The sequence below is a fragment of the Danio rerio genome, chromosome 6 (assembly GCF_052040795.2).
Source record: "Danio rerio strain M-AB ecotype USA chromosome 6, GRCz13ab, whole genome shotgun sequence".
In the NCBI taxonomy this organism is placed as follows: domain Eukaryota; kingdom Metazoa; phylum Chordata; class Actinopteri; order Cypriniformes; family Danionidae; genus Danio; species Danio rerio.
This window is the reverse complement of record NC_141026.1, coordinates 25,022,662-25,037,500: the sequence shown is the minus strand read 5'-3', so window position 1 is coordinate 25,037,500 and position 14,839 is coordinate 25,022,662. Positions and strand designations below refer to the sequence as shown.

General features: G+C 35.7%; 2 protein-coding genes and 1 long non-coding RNA gene across 5 annotated transcripts in view; 2 read left to right on the top strand and 1 right to left on the bottom strand.

Moving 5' to 3' along the window:
* sumo2a (small ubiquitin like modifier 2a) overlaps nucleotides 1-13,687 on the top strand; it is a 69,614-nt gene extending 55,927 nt beyond the window's left edge. Inside the window, 4 exon segments of one of the 2 annotated variants that reach the window (NM_001386416.1) lie at nucleotides 5,845-5,973; nucleotides 12,981-13,052; nucleotides 13,134-13,559; nucleotides 13,586-13,687. In NM_001386416.1, coding sequence (NP_001373345.1) covers nucleotides 5,845-5,973; nucleotides 12,981-13,052; nucleotides 13,134-13,196 — 264 coding nt within the window. In that variant the 3' untranslated portion in view covers nucleotides 13,197-13,559; nucleotides 13,586-13,687. 2 annotated transcript variants of the gene reach the window in all.
* On the bottom strand, nucleotides 7,938-9,709 carry LOC147843511 (uncharacterized). Of its 2 annotated transcripts, none has more exons than XR_015493629.1 (5): nucleotides 9,628-9,709; nucleotides 8,774-8,828; nucleotides 8,624-8,700; nucleotides 8,417-8,466; nucleotides 7,938-8,071 (listed from the first exon to the last, which is right to left on the bottom strand). It is a non-coding gene; the product is annotated as an uncharacterized LOC147843511 (long non-coding RNA). The 2 variants fall into 2 exon arrangements; XR_015493630.1 differs by having other exon boundaries at nucleotides 8,812-8,828.
* The window catches only part of zgc:174863, a 54,785-nt gene continuing 47,964 nt past the window's right edge, over nucleotides 8,019-14,839 (top strand). Inside the window, exon 1 of the mRNA XM_087254773.1 lies at nucleotides 8,019-9,892. The gene's annotated coding sequence lies outside the window, so the exon portion shown is untranslated. The remainder of the gene's footprint in view (nucleotides 9,893-14,839) is intronic.

Here is a 14,839-nt window from a genome sequence, read left to right as displayed (position 1 = left end):
GTTAAATGAGCTCAGCCATTAGTCTGTAGGATAGTCTGATGCAGAGTTATGAGCTTACAAAGTTTGATCCCATGTAAAGTCAATGAGAGTCTTTTGCAATGGAAGTCTATGGGACGGTTTCTAGGGTCCAAAAGTGGTTGCTAGGGCGTGGCCAGAAAGTTTAAAGGTGATCAGTCATTGGCAGTTTGATAGTCTGAGTTAAATGAGCCCAGTTAGAAGTCTGTGTGACATTCTGATGCGGAGTTATGAGGTCACAAAGTTTGATCCAATGTTACGTCTATGGGATTTTTCCGACGGTCCCGGGACGTTTTTCGGAAAACCGAAAGTCGGATCAGTTGGAAAGGATATAGCAACTCGAGTCAGAATAGTTCGGAGGTCTGACCCGAGTTTGATGGTCATAGCTTGAAAGGTCTAGGTGGAGATAGAGTTTAATTTTTAGTCTCAGAAGAAGAATAATAATATTAATAAAAATAATAATAAGTTTAATAGGATAACAGTAGTCTGGCTTGCTACACAAGCCAGCCTAATAACTAGATTCTTAAAGTTTGAGAACAAACTTTGAGGCTGGCTTGTGAAAGCCTGACGGTAATAGTTTATTTAGTTTAAACAGTTTTAAAAAGTATGAAAAGATAAATAGATAGATAGATAGATAGATAGATAGATAGATAGATAGATAGATAGATAGATAGATAGATAGATAGATAGATTAGCATATTATTACCATGATTTTAACGTGAAATAGCATGTTGTTAGCATGATTCTAGCATGAATTAGCATGTTACTAGCATGATTTTAGCATGAATTAGCATGTTGTTAGCATGATTTTAGCATGAACTAGCATGTTACTAGCATGATTTTAGCATTAATTAGCATGTTGTTAGCATGATTTTAACATGAATTAGCATGTTGTTAGCACGATTCTAGCATGAATTAGCATGTTACTAGCATGAATTAGCATGTTACTAGCATGATTTTACCATGAATTAGCACAATTCTAGCATGAATTAGCATGTTGTTAGCATGATTCTAGCATGAATTAGCATGTTGTTAGCATGATTTAGCATGTTACTAGCAAGATTCTAGCATGAATTAGCATGCTACTAGCATGATTCTAGCATAAATTAGCATGTTGTTAGCATATTTCTAGCATGAATTAGCATGTTACTAGCATGATTCTAGCATGAATTAGCATGTTGTTAGCATGATTCTAACATGAATTAGCATGTTACTAGCATGATTCTAGCATTAATTAGCATGTTTTTAGCATGATTCTAGCATGAATTAGCATTTCACTAGCATGATTCTAGCATGAATTAGCATGTTGTTAGCATGATTCTAGCATGAATTAGCATGTTGTTATCATGATTCTAGCATGAATTAGCATGTTACTAGCATGATTCTAGCATGAATTAGCATGTTGTTAGCATGATTCTAGCATGAATTAGCATGTTACTAGCATGATTCTAGCATGAATTAGCATGTTGTTAGCATGATTCTAGCATGAATTAGTATGTTGTTAGCACGATGCTAGCATGAATTAGCATGATACTAGCATGATTCTAGCATGAATTAGCATGTTACTAGCATGAATCTAGCATGAATTAGCATGTTGTTATCATGATTCTAGCATGAATTAGCATGTGACTAGCATGATTCTAGCATGAATTAGCATGTGACTAGCATGATTCTAGCATGAATTAGCATGTAACTAGCATGATTCTAGCATGAATTAGCATGTTGTTAGCATGATAGATAGATAGATAGATAGATAGATAGATAGATAGATAGGTAGAGGTAGATAGATAGATAGATAGATAGATAGATAGATAGATAGATAGATAGATAGATAGATAGATAGATAGATAGATAGATAGATAGATAGATAGATAGATAGAGGTAGATAGATAGGGTAGATAGATAGATAGATAGATAGATAGATAGATAGATAGATAGATAGATAGATAGATAGATAGATAGATAGATAGATAGATAGAGACAGACAGACAGACAGACAGACAGACAGACAGACAGACAGATAGATAGATAGATAGATAGATAGATAGATAGATAGATAGATAGATAGATAGATAGGTAGAGGTAGATAGATAAAGGTAGATAGATAGATAGATAGATAGATAGATAGATAGATAGATAGATAGATAGATAGATAGATAGATAGATAGATAGATAGATAGATAGATAGATAGAGGTAGATATATAGATAGATGGTGTAAGAGCATGAGTCAAACAAGCCAACCCCCGCCTCTCTACGATGTTCTGATGCTGAGATATAGCTGGTGCCATATCGTTGCTAGGTTAGTCTGTTTTGTTGCTATGGAGTTGATTGACAGCTTAGACTGATGATGTATCAAAGCTTCTTGCCAGTATGAACAGTTAAAAACAACCCCCATGTCTCTATCACACTGCAGCATGACAATATCAGTCTGAACCTCTTTAATGGCAGTCTATGGGACAGTTGCTAGGGTGCAGTATCTGGTTGTTAGGGTGTGGCTAGAAAGTTAAAAGGCCATCGGTGATTGGCTGCTGGCTAGACTGAGTTAAATGAGCTCAGCCATTAGTCTGTAGGACAGTCTGATGCAGAGTTATGAGCTCACAAAGTTTGATCCCATGTAAAGTCAATGAGAGTCTTTTGCAATGGAAGTCTATGGGACGGTTTCTAGGGTCCAAAAGTGGTTGCTAGGGCGTGGCCAGAAAGTTTAAAGGTGATCAGTCATTGGCAGTTTGATAGTCTGAGTTAAATGAGCCCAGTTAGAAGTCTGTGTGACATTCTGATGCGGAGTTATGAGGTCACAAAGTTTGATCCAATGTTATGTCTATGGGATTTTTCCGACGGTCCCGGGACGTTTTTCGGAAAACCGAAAGTCGGATCAGTCTGAGGAGACATAGCAACCCGAGTCAGAATAGTTCGGAAGTCTGACCCGAGTTTGATGGTCATAGCTTGAAAGCTCTAGGAGGAGATGAGTTTTGATTTTTAGTCTCAGAAGAAGAAAATATAATAATAAGTTTAAATAGGATTTCAGTAGTCTGGCTTGCTACACAAGCCAGCCTAATAAGTTTAAGTGAGATAACAGTATGTTGGCTTTTCAAGCCACCATAATTAACGAATATTGGAATTCTCTCATTATTCGTATTTATCAGTGGTCGCCACAGCGAAATGATCCGCCCGTGTAGCTCACTTTACTTCGCAGATATATGTAAAATCATTTGATTTACGCTGGTGTTTTTTTTTAATTTGAGATTTTCGTAAATGTGCTTAATTTACAGACTTCACTGGTGCATTGTATCCTAATTTCCTAATTTTAATGACTAAAGGATAAATGCTTGCATCATACGTTTTTATGGCTGTTGTTTTGCTTGTTATGGTTAATGGATTAAATTTTGAAGGACAATATTTTTTTCTATGGGTAAAAATATTTGATGTTTATAAGTCATAGTTTGCAGGGATGGGTAGTATAATAACGTTACAGTGTTTCAAATATGTATTTTAAATACAAAATAGCATTTTGTACTTTGTATTTGATGAGGTTTTTAAAAATGGGTTAATATTTTGTATCAAAATACTTTAGTGTCTTGTATTTTGTATTTTTAAAATACTGTAAAATACTTAGTAAGAAGTCTACATGATGACAATGCGCCCTCAGATGCTTTTTCAGTTGTTTGCCTAGGCTTGAGATTAGCACAGGGAATTGATTAAGCAGGTGGTCAATGCTTGTAATGGCCATTTAGTGTACAATTCGGCATCAGAATCAGAAATGAGATGGAATAAAATATTAGTCCTTAAGAACAGGATGAGGAGCTTTAGAACATCCTCAGTGTCAGTCTTAGGGCTGCAGGTGGAAATGCAAAGAAAGTTTAGAAATACAGTAAAGACCTAAAGATGGTCAACTGGTGTAAACTGAGACTTTTCCGGTTAAAGAAGAACTGAAAACATCTATGCAGAATGAGTAAACTGCACTAGCAATAGTAGTTTTTGATGGATTGCTGATGTATATGCCAAGAAAATAAGACAAACAACATACAAATAAGTTCTACTGTGGCAATTCCTACAAAACTTCATAGGCTGTTTCAAATGGCATAGCTGATCTGCAGGTGTTAATGAAAAGGAAAGATGTCAAAGTGTCAGTATATGAAACACAAATATTTTATAATACTCCAGTCTATATAGTCTGGTCAAAAACTCCAGACTCCCGTTACACAGCAGCAGGATGTATATGAAGAGTTTATTTGCAGAAACAGATTGCTACATTTTTTTTTAGAGATATTATTGCTAAAACTGGAGATGGTAGTTAGCAGTTTTCAGAAATCATGTTCTTACATTAAGTACAAAAGATTTAAATTGCAAAAAATATATATATTTTTATGAAAAAAAATATGAACAAAAAATTAAATGTGTGACTCAGTGGTTAGCGTTTGCATGTTCACACCCTGTGTTGGTGTGGGTTTCCTTCAGGTGCTCCAGCTTCGCCCACAATCCCAAAACATGTGCTACAAGTGAATTGAATAAACCAAATTGGCCATAGTGTATGAATGAGTGTGTGTGTGTGTGTGTGTGTGTGTGTGTGTGTGTGTGTGTGTGTGTGTGTGTGTGTGTGTGTGTGTGTGAATGAGTGTGTATGGGTGTTTCCCAGTGCTGGGTTGTGGCTGGAAGGGCATCTACTGTGTAAAACATATGTTTAATAGTTAATTCTGCTGTGGCGACCCGTCATAAATAAGGGACCAAGCCAAAGAAAAAATAATGATTGAAAATTAAAATAGCCTCGTCATATATCATCCTTTTTAAATAAAAGACTGTTAAGAGATGGCGGCAATTTTGATTCTAATAATCTTCAAGACAGGACTTTCTGTATAAAATTTGTAAACAATTTATGCTAAAGTCAAAGAAAGGTTTATGAATACCTTCATGTACAGTAGAGGTGAATGAGGTGCATAGAAGCTAACTTAAACTTACTCTGAGAAATGCTATTGCTGTCAATAGGGTATATGCTGAGCTAGTTCTGTTCCCATGCTGATACACTTCCGATGACCTGTTATTGTGAACTTTTTTCCATTTTATACAGTTCCTTATACAGCATCGATGTTGTTATGTCATTGAAATACATTCAGTTAAATAAACTGTAGCATTTATTTAGTTGTTCAAGCGTAAAACGAGACAAAAAGCTGTTTACTCGCACGCGCCCGTCAGAATCGGCAGGCTAACGCAGAAGCTCCATTGAATATACTGGGGTAAAATAAATGCTCATATTATAAAGATATGGCGAGGGAAATGTAATTTAATGCAGTGCTTCTTGTACAATCTGAGACCCACTTTAAATCGGATATTACTCAGCTAGTGGAGATCGCTGATTTTTGAAGAAAACAGACCTTAAACACACCAGATTTTGCATTGGCATTCAATTCGCTGGAAGCGCTTAACCCAGGTTACTGGAAAATTAAAAGTCCTATTAGCATGCTTCAGCATATACCCTATTGTTGTTTACTTTAAGTCAGTTTATTGGTAAGGGGATTGATCAGAGGCCTGTCAATAGAAGGTTTGCCAAAAAATGTCATACTTCGTTGTAAAAGTATTTTGCAGTATTTTCAAAATACAGTATTTTATTTTTATACATTTGTGGCTGCTGTATTTTGTAGTTTTCTTTTTTGATACATATTATTTTGAGATATTTAATTTTTGCCCATCCCTGATTGTTTGGATGCTTTGCATGTTTTTTTACTAAAACGGTAAATAACTTTGAAGCAGTTTTTTTTCTTGATGGTATTATTATTATTATTATTATTATTATTATTATTATTATTATTTAGAATGATTAATTTTCTTCATTTCAGGATGGTGTGAAATCAGAGAAAAGCCACATAAATCTGAGAGTATCTAGCCAGGATGGCTCAGTGGTTCAGTTCAAAATCAAGAAGCACGCACCCCTCAGTAAACTGATGAAAGTATATTGTGACAGGCAGGTAAATGTGACTTTAATATTTATGTCAAATATATGAATCATTCATTCAGGTGCACATAGTGCGAAAACTGGCTCAGTGAAAAGCACTGATCATTAGAGCCAATCATAGTTATTTTTGTTTAATGAGTGAACATGATGGCCAATCGTGGGTGTTATGGCCCGTTTCCACTGAGTGGTACAGTACGGTTCTGTACACTTTTATGGCCGTTTCTACTGTAAAAAGGCGTAATGTACCACTTTTTTGGCACCCTTTGCAAAGGGGGACCAAGGGTACTAAAAGTAGGAGCTAGACAGAGATGCGTCATTCTTTTGCGCAACAAGCCAGAATGAAAACAAAGGAACCGCCATGTTTTAAATACACAGCCGAGAGATTACACCATGATAATATATACATTTAATAATGAGCCATGGTCGACCTCATCTCAAACAAACCTTGTCGTCGTCTTGATGAACAGCCACAAAGCCAAGAAGAACAAAATTTGCTGTGCCCTGTTGTTATTTTACAAGCCCTTCTAAAAGTGCGAGTGGTTTCACTTTGTCCAGAGAGCTCACGTTCTCATCTATATTTGAAATAACAAACTTTTTGAGCTCATATTAATAACTTGCTCGTGATCATTGAAGCTCTTTGATATCTGATCCTGTCAAAAAGAAACAAACGCGTAAGTGAAGAGCAAAAAACAAAGGAGAAGCTGGAAAAAACAGCAACAAATGATGCGCCTGCAACCTAAAACATGAACAAACTGCCATGTTTAACTATTATTATGACCTTTTGGACTATTTTGAACTCGGAAAGACGAAATTACTTTCTAACAAGGGGCTACGTGTGTTGCTGAAGATTAAAGACACATATGAGAGGTCTGCTCTGACTGTGGGCTATGTTGCGTGTTGTTTTTGAAACCAAATAAAGAATTAAGCCCAATCATAATTTTACCCCTTAGCCCTTCCCCTTACCCCTACCCCTCGTTTTGCGTGTGCAAACCAAGAGGTAGGGGTGTCCCAATTCTCTTTAGCCTGAAGGCATATGGCTAAGTGGAAGGGGTGAAAAGCCCTTAGAACGAAGATTTTTCAGGACCACACTCGAGACCAAGGGGTAAGAAAATTTCCCAGAATACACCAGCCACAGCATGGACGCAGTGCGCGCCGCCGCTGCCACCGCACTCTAATCCTCACACTAAGAAGAAGCATGGCGGAAGGAGGAACGCTGCCGACAATTTATCCCCCTTCAGCTTATTTTCCATCAACCACTTGAAGAAACACTGCGTATATGCTGCGCAGAACTGATGCGCACCCTGATGTAAACAATCCCCACATGTAGAAGCACTGTGTGCACGCCGCCGCTGCCACCGCACTCTAATCCTCACACGAAGAATTTATCCCCCTTCAAAAAGGGTAAAGTCAGAGGTTTGGAAATATTTTGGGTTCCAAAAAAATGCCGAGGGATTGCTGATCGAAGACGGTTTCCCTTTGTGTAAAACATCCCAACAAACACATATACGTTGTAGCGATGTCTGCACAACGTTGTATTTTTTCAAAGGCAACGTTGCCGCTTACGTGCTCGCTACATTGTCACAACGTAGAAATGTAAGACGTGAGAAGGCTGTAGCAACGTTGTCGTGCGACATTCAGCAACCGCGAGGCGGCGTTCTTACTACTTGTATTAATATTTTTTGTGGCAGTTTATCAATACTGCCTAGAATACAGGATAAGCAGCAATTCTTTTCCAGTATTGCTTAATATGAAATATTATTCATTTATTTTTCCTATTTAATTTAACAACTGCATGTGTAAACTTTAAAGTGTAAAAATAACACACAAATGAATAAAATCAAACTTTTTATTATATATTTCACAACATTTAATACATACAGTACACATCTAATTATAAGCAAACAGTATAAAGTTTATATATATATATATATATATATATATATATATATATATATATATATATATAATTAAACTAAAGGGTAAACAAACAAGAAAAGTAAACAAGAAATCATTAAAATGTAAATATATATATAAATAAATATATAAATTAAAATTCAGACACTGTGCAGTGAAGCTCTGGACTGGAGAATACAGCAGACCGGGGACCGCAGCTGAAGACCAGGCATAGTTGTTGGTATGGAGAAAGCAGTCAGAGGAAGAAACAAATTCAACAGATAATCCAGCTTCAGACATCCACAGCAGACACAAGTCAAAATAGGCAGTGAACAAGAGAGGACAGATGGAAACGACTATGACTAGCAAGTTATTGAAGTTTCAGACATTTATTGTTATTTCATTACATATAAAATCTCCAGTGAGTAATTATGTAGCCTACTTTATTTTAATGCTTTAATAATATATCATATACCAAAATTACATACCATTAAATAAATTTAGAGATACAGGGAAAACAGGTTTGAGTTAACAGAAGTCAGAGTTAGTCTCCCAATACTTACTTAAATTATGAGAAGAGAAAGAAGAGGTCCTGTAGTTGTGGCGTTGCTCGCTGTAAATGGAATGTTAAAATTAGTGTCATTTCAATAACAGCTGTACAAAATAATAAAGTAATTTTTCATAAGCATGATCTATTTTCCACATTATGAACATGCTGTTTTAGGTAACATAACTACATTTAATAGTAAATAGAGTAGTATACTTCTTACCTCATTCAATTATTCTTTCCATAGATCAGGAATTACAGCAACACTGATCTGAGGTGAATTCAACAGCTGAAAAAATTCTGAATGACAAGTTACATAAGTAATTTGAAAACAACAGTGAGTGGTTAAACAATAGAGTTTTATGCAACTTACACATACTTAAAATCCAGAAATTATCAATAGAAGATTACCTCCATGTGAAAATAGCCTGTTGAGCAAAGAAAAGAGTGGGTTTTAAATAAAACATCAAAAGATAAATCAAAATAAAAATGTAGACTAGCAGACCTTTTTATTAATATCTATATTAATTAGGCATATGAACATCAACTTATATACTTTAACTTATATAGCTAACCCAAAACTGACAATTCTGCCATTTAGCCTCATCCTTTATTTGTTCCAAACTTATTTAGCTTTTTTTCTGCTAAATAAAGAAGATGTATTAAATAAAGCTGGAAAACTGTAACTATTTAGTGTTTTCTTACTATGAAAGCAAATGCTTACAGTCTTTAGTGTTCAATAGAAGAAAGAAACTTAAAGGTTTGGAATCACTTATTATTTACAGGGCAAATAATTCGTGAGTACATATCATTTTTTGAGTGAACTGTTCCTTTAACGGGACGCAAACTGCACAGAGATGTTTTGTATTTAAAAGTTATTTTGTGTGTTTTGTAAAAAGTGGGTCGGCTCGTGTGATGAAGTATCATACTGACTGATCACTATGGATATGGAAATAACTGAACTTCAAAAACATTATTGTCCATTTGACTAAAGACTAAGCGTAGGTAAATAATCAGGAAATGTTTTATCGAGAGATTTAACATAATAATTTTAATGTTGTCGACGTCCGTGAACGGAATGCTGAAATGTTACTCGCTCGTAATAACTTCATTACGGCTTTTGTGTGTGTGTAATGTTGGAACAGATTGCTGTCGAAATCGTAGGTTTGTTTGAATATTCACGATTTACGTATCTTATTTAGCAAGAAGAAATAAAGCAATACTCACGTCTCCTCGGTCGTTGATGAATGAGACGACGGCTTGTTGAAATTTAAACTGATTCAGCTGTGACCAGTAAATGTTGTACAGTGGTTGTCCACGCCACCTGAGCACAACCTAAAGTATGCGGCCCTCGTGATGTTTAAATGGCAACCTTATGACATTGTTGTGACAACGTTTAGCAACAACGTAGAATCCTCAACCTTTTTGCAAGGTTGGTACAACGTTGTGGGAAGGTCGCTACGTTGAGGCAACGTTGTGTGTTTGTTGGGATGTGGACGGAAAGTGGCTGCTAAACACGGGAACACGTCTAACATGTTCGCTCATATTCGCGACAACCATCCACTGCAGTTCAGGGAGATAAAGGTAAGACACTTCTTTTCTCATGCTGAATACCACATAAAACAACTATTTGAAAGACAGGATGGCAAAATTACGTTAACTTATTTCCATTTGCTGCATGTTGCTTGCTTCCATGTAACGTTAGTTTAAGAGTTAGCATGAACTCCTCTTGCTACACTTAAGTTTGCGTCTCGTATTTTAACAACAAAATACAATACTCAGCTAAAAGTAAGTTCTGTAATTAATAATGGAAATTAGGCAGAATAATTTGATTTTAAGCTAAAAAAGGAATGCAACACAATCATACATTTTCACACAGTGCGAGTAAACTTGATGTTTACATGTTTACAAGAGAGTACAAGTAAAGTGCAAAACTTAAGCTCATCATCGTGTGTTTTCTATTACTAAAATATAGTATGAAATGACAGATGCATTTAGTTGAAAGTTGGAACTTGGGTTATTTTTAACCTAAAAACAAAAAAAACGAAAATTTACTTTGCTTGTATTCTCTGTCTGAACAGCATCTTTTATTTAAATTATCAGAGGTATGAAGTAATATTTTTCATTCCTATTTTACAGAGTGGCCATGCATCTAGCAGTGCTGGTTCATCTTCAGCTGAAGCCATCGTTCAGCCAACAGTTCAAGAGGCATTCCAGCGTCAGGCTTCATATGGACCTTCATCATGGAGCAGGAGGGTAAGGGCAGCATGAAGTCAAAGACTGAAGCTGAGATCAAACTGTATCTTTCTCTGCCACTAATAAAATCAGAGGCAGATCCATTGCAGTGGTGGAGTTTGCATGCTGAAGAACTTCCTCATCTTGCTACCTTGGCTAAGTTTGTCTGCATTCCTACAAAAAGTGTTCCTTCAGAGAAGGTATTTAGTGCCAGTGGACATATCCTCTCACCTCACCGTTCAAAGCTCAAGCCAGAAAAAGTGAACATGCTCTCATTTTTGCACTTTAATCTTGAGGACTAAAATATGCCAGGCAGCCCAGAAGAGATACCAGGAATTGGTTGAAAATGTTTATTGTTGATTCTTAGTTTTTTTGCTCTTAAATCTATTTAAAAACATATAACAAATGTTGTTCTTTTGCAGTTTGCACATTCACTTTGATATAATTGCTCAAGTTTATTTTTATAGTGTGTATTGTTTTATTTATATTTATTTGTATTTAAATGTTTGAACTACTTTGTTAATTAAAAAGTTAAAAAAGTTACTAAGTTGACGAAACTGAAGTTTTTTGTGTTTTTTTTACCTGTTTCTCTTGTAAAATTACAATACCGTGATAATACCGTATACCGTGATAAAAGCTCAATCAATTAATCGCAGCATGAAAATGTGATACCGGCACATGCCTAGCGTGCACACAGTGCTTCTACATGTGGGCATTGTTTACATCAGAGTGCGCATCAGTTCTGCGCAGCATATACACATTGTTTCTTCAAGCGGTTGATGGAAAATACGCTAATGCGCGTTCTAAAAATATAAATTCGGATCTATTATTTTTCACGGTATTTTGAAGTGCCCGCGATAACAATATCGTGCATATTCATTACCGTGATTTATCGCATTACCGAAAACCGGCACAAGCCTAAGCATGGCTAAACCCGGAAGTAAGGAGATCCACAAATTTGTATTTTTTTGTCATTGTTACGAATTATTATGACAAACAAACATGTTTTAATTTAGTCATTTTAATATATTCATGTTTAACTGTCATGCTTTGAAAAAAAAAACACAAAATTTCTCGATCTATAATACTTAACAATAACAATAAACAATAAATAACAATAAACAAAAATAACAATGAACAATAAACACACAACATTTTGACACTCGATGACACTCGAATACCTTGTCAGAAAAGTCTAGTGGCTGGGAATGAGCTTTTTTTACAGTGTCTGCTATATTGGTAATGTTGTTTTTGGTGTGTTTGCATTGATGAATATATGGCCACTGTGTAAATACACAGAACAGTTATGATCTTATTGCCACATTAGATCATTATGATAATATACTGTATGCCTTCAGTGATTTCCTGAAAATAATTACCAAAAAATTGCACAACTGGAATAAATACAGCAGTCACGATCATCTGATCTCATATGAAGCATGAGATTGCGATGACATATGATGATGTGTGCAGGTGCTGTAGTGGTGTCCCAATTCTTAGGGGTAAATTTTGAAGCCCCTCCCCTTAACCCTCGGTTGTGAGGGCCATGGGGAAGGGGTAGGGGTACAAAAATAGAATTGGGATTGGGCCTTAATGTATGCTGTGTGTAGTTTTTTTGTTAGTAGTAACATATCGGAGACTGTAATGTCTGTATGTGTTCATAAATGTTGCATTTATTCATTTATTTTATATAATTGCTGACGTTACCGTAGGCTATTTCGCATTGATATGCAGTTATAATTAAATTATGTTCATAGAAAAGTTAGTATTAAATATTTATGCACAAGTAGGTATGTGTAAAGTATCTGTTTTGTGAGAAGTGCTTATTATATGATATGTGAACGACCTGTACAGCTTTACTGAAGACATTTCCTCGAGAGTATTTTAGCAATGAAAACAAAAGCCTGATAAAGGTAACCCATGCCATACAGTACTGTACTAATCAGTGGAAACAGGCCATTAAAGAACTTGTTCATTGGCTCAAAAAGCAAGTGAGTAAAATGCTGGAATTTCACTTTTTTATTTTTTAGGCCTACTTGGATTATGTACTTTTATTACTTAACGGTGTATTTATTGTAAATGCTTCTGTTTTCTTCTTTGCCCATACTTGAGTTTTGTTTGATACTTTCTCGAATGCGTTTGCTTTGATCAAGTGTGTTCAAGTCTGTGCAAAATCAAAATGTACAATGTTTATTTTGCTCACATTGTTATTCTTAAAACAAATAATTAATCCGTGCATGTTAATCCACAGAAAAAGTAAAAAAAATGTCACCTGTGAATTCTCATTTTATCTAGAATATTTCATGTTGTCTTAAGCAGCTATGTCAACATTTATCTCTGCACAGGGGTTAACAAGGAAGCTGATTCGCTTCATGTTTGATGGCGAGTCAATTAAAGAGACTGACACACCAGCTCTGGTACAGTTCAATACTATAACCGATTCTGAATGTCTTTGTGCTAAAACATGTATGCAATTTACACAGTTTTTTTATTCGCAGTTGGAAATGGAGGATGAGGATGCCATCGAAGTATTTCAGGAACAGCTAGCTGGCCTGATATAACAAACTACCTCTGACATTATCAACAGTCCACTTTGTTTTGTTTTGTTTTGTTTTTGTTTTTCATTTTGTGTGTGTGTTTGTGTTTGTTAAACAAAGTGTTCAATACATTGGCCTCACTCCAAACAGCCAAATCATTCCTTACTGAGAAATCAATCTTCTCACACATCTGATAAATTACATCATTTTTTAATCTATTTGACTAAACAGTGATATTTTATCAGATGTGTGTTCTGAGAAAAAAAGCCTTTTGATTGGTAGACAGATTTATCTATTTATTTTGTTATTTTTGAGGCCAAAATGTTCTTCCATTTTTTTTATAAGCACTGTTTTGTTTACTTTGAGCCTTTGGGCTTTTATATAAATATATATATTTGTATATGTTGATTTATTTCTTCTTTTTTTACTCAAGACAAGACAATTATGTTCTGTAACTTGTTGTGAATTGAATCGTTAATTAAGGTTTTACGTTGGAATAAATCAGTTTTACAGAATTAGGTCATTCTTATACGTTTTGTTCTTGTATTTTATTTTATTTTTTAAGTTAAAGCAGACATTACATTACTGCTCATGCCACAGTTATATCACCCTGCAGCCCAAGACCAGTTGCCTCCTAAAGTTAAGCAGGGCTGAGCCTGATCAGTACCTGGATGGGAGACCACATGGGAAAACTAGGTTGCTGTTGGAAGTGGTATTAGTGAGGCCAGCAGTGGGCCCTCAACCTGCGGTCGGTGTGAGTCTTAATGCCTCAGTAAAGTGAAGGGGACACTATACTGGTAGTGAGTGCTGTCTTTTGTATGAGATTAAACCGAGGTCTTGACTCTCTTTGGTCATTAGAAATCCCATGGCACTTCTCGTAAAGAGTAGAGGTGTAACCCCAGTGTCCTGGCCAAATTTCCTTCATCAGCCCTTACCCATCATGGTCTTCCAATCCTCCACATCCACAAAATTGGCTCTGTCACTGTCTCTCCACTCCACCAATAGCTAGTGTTTGGTGAGTGCTGGCATCAGTGTCCTGTGGCTGCCGTCACATCATCTAAGTGGATGCTGCACACTGGCGCTGGTGTGGAGAGACCCCCTCTCATGATAGAGAAGAGCTTTGGGTGAATGGCCATGTCTATATAAATACACATTACATTATATTTTTAGGCACAGCTGCAATATTTTTTTCTTATACTCGTTCACAAAAACATTTGAAAGCAAATTGCTCACATGCATGTTTTTCTTCACATTGTGTCTACTTTTTTTTCTCTTTTTTTTTTTTTGGCTGTTAACCATGAATCCCTTGTTTGCCTTAAGAAGTTAAACAGCTCACTGGCATCCAGAATATTCTCCAGATCCTCATTTTGCACATTATTTGCTTTTCTAGTTTCTTTTTATTTGTCTGTCTCTGTATTTAAACACACAGATACACACATTTACGTGTACCGTCTTATATATGATTGAAAAATTAGAAACTCAAAGCATGATCTCTGTATTTTGGCAAAATAAGCGTAATATAGAACTCTTTGCCTTTCATAAAAGCCAAATACCAATGATACCTAATGAGCAACTAGAAGTCACGTTATTTATTTAACTGCTGTTTCACCTTAAATTTACTGCCACCTTTCAGAATTCACTTTAGAATTTTCAGTAGTTTTCTATTG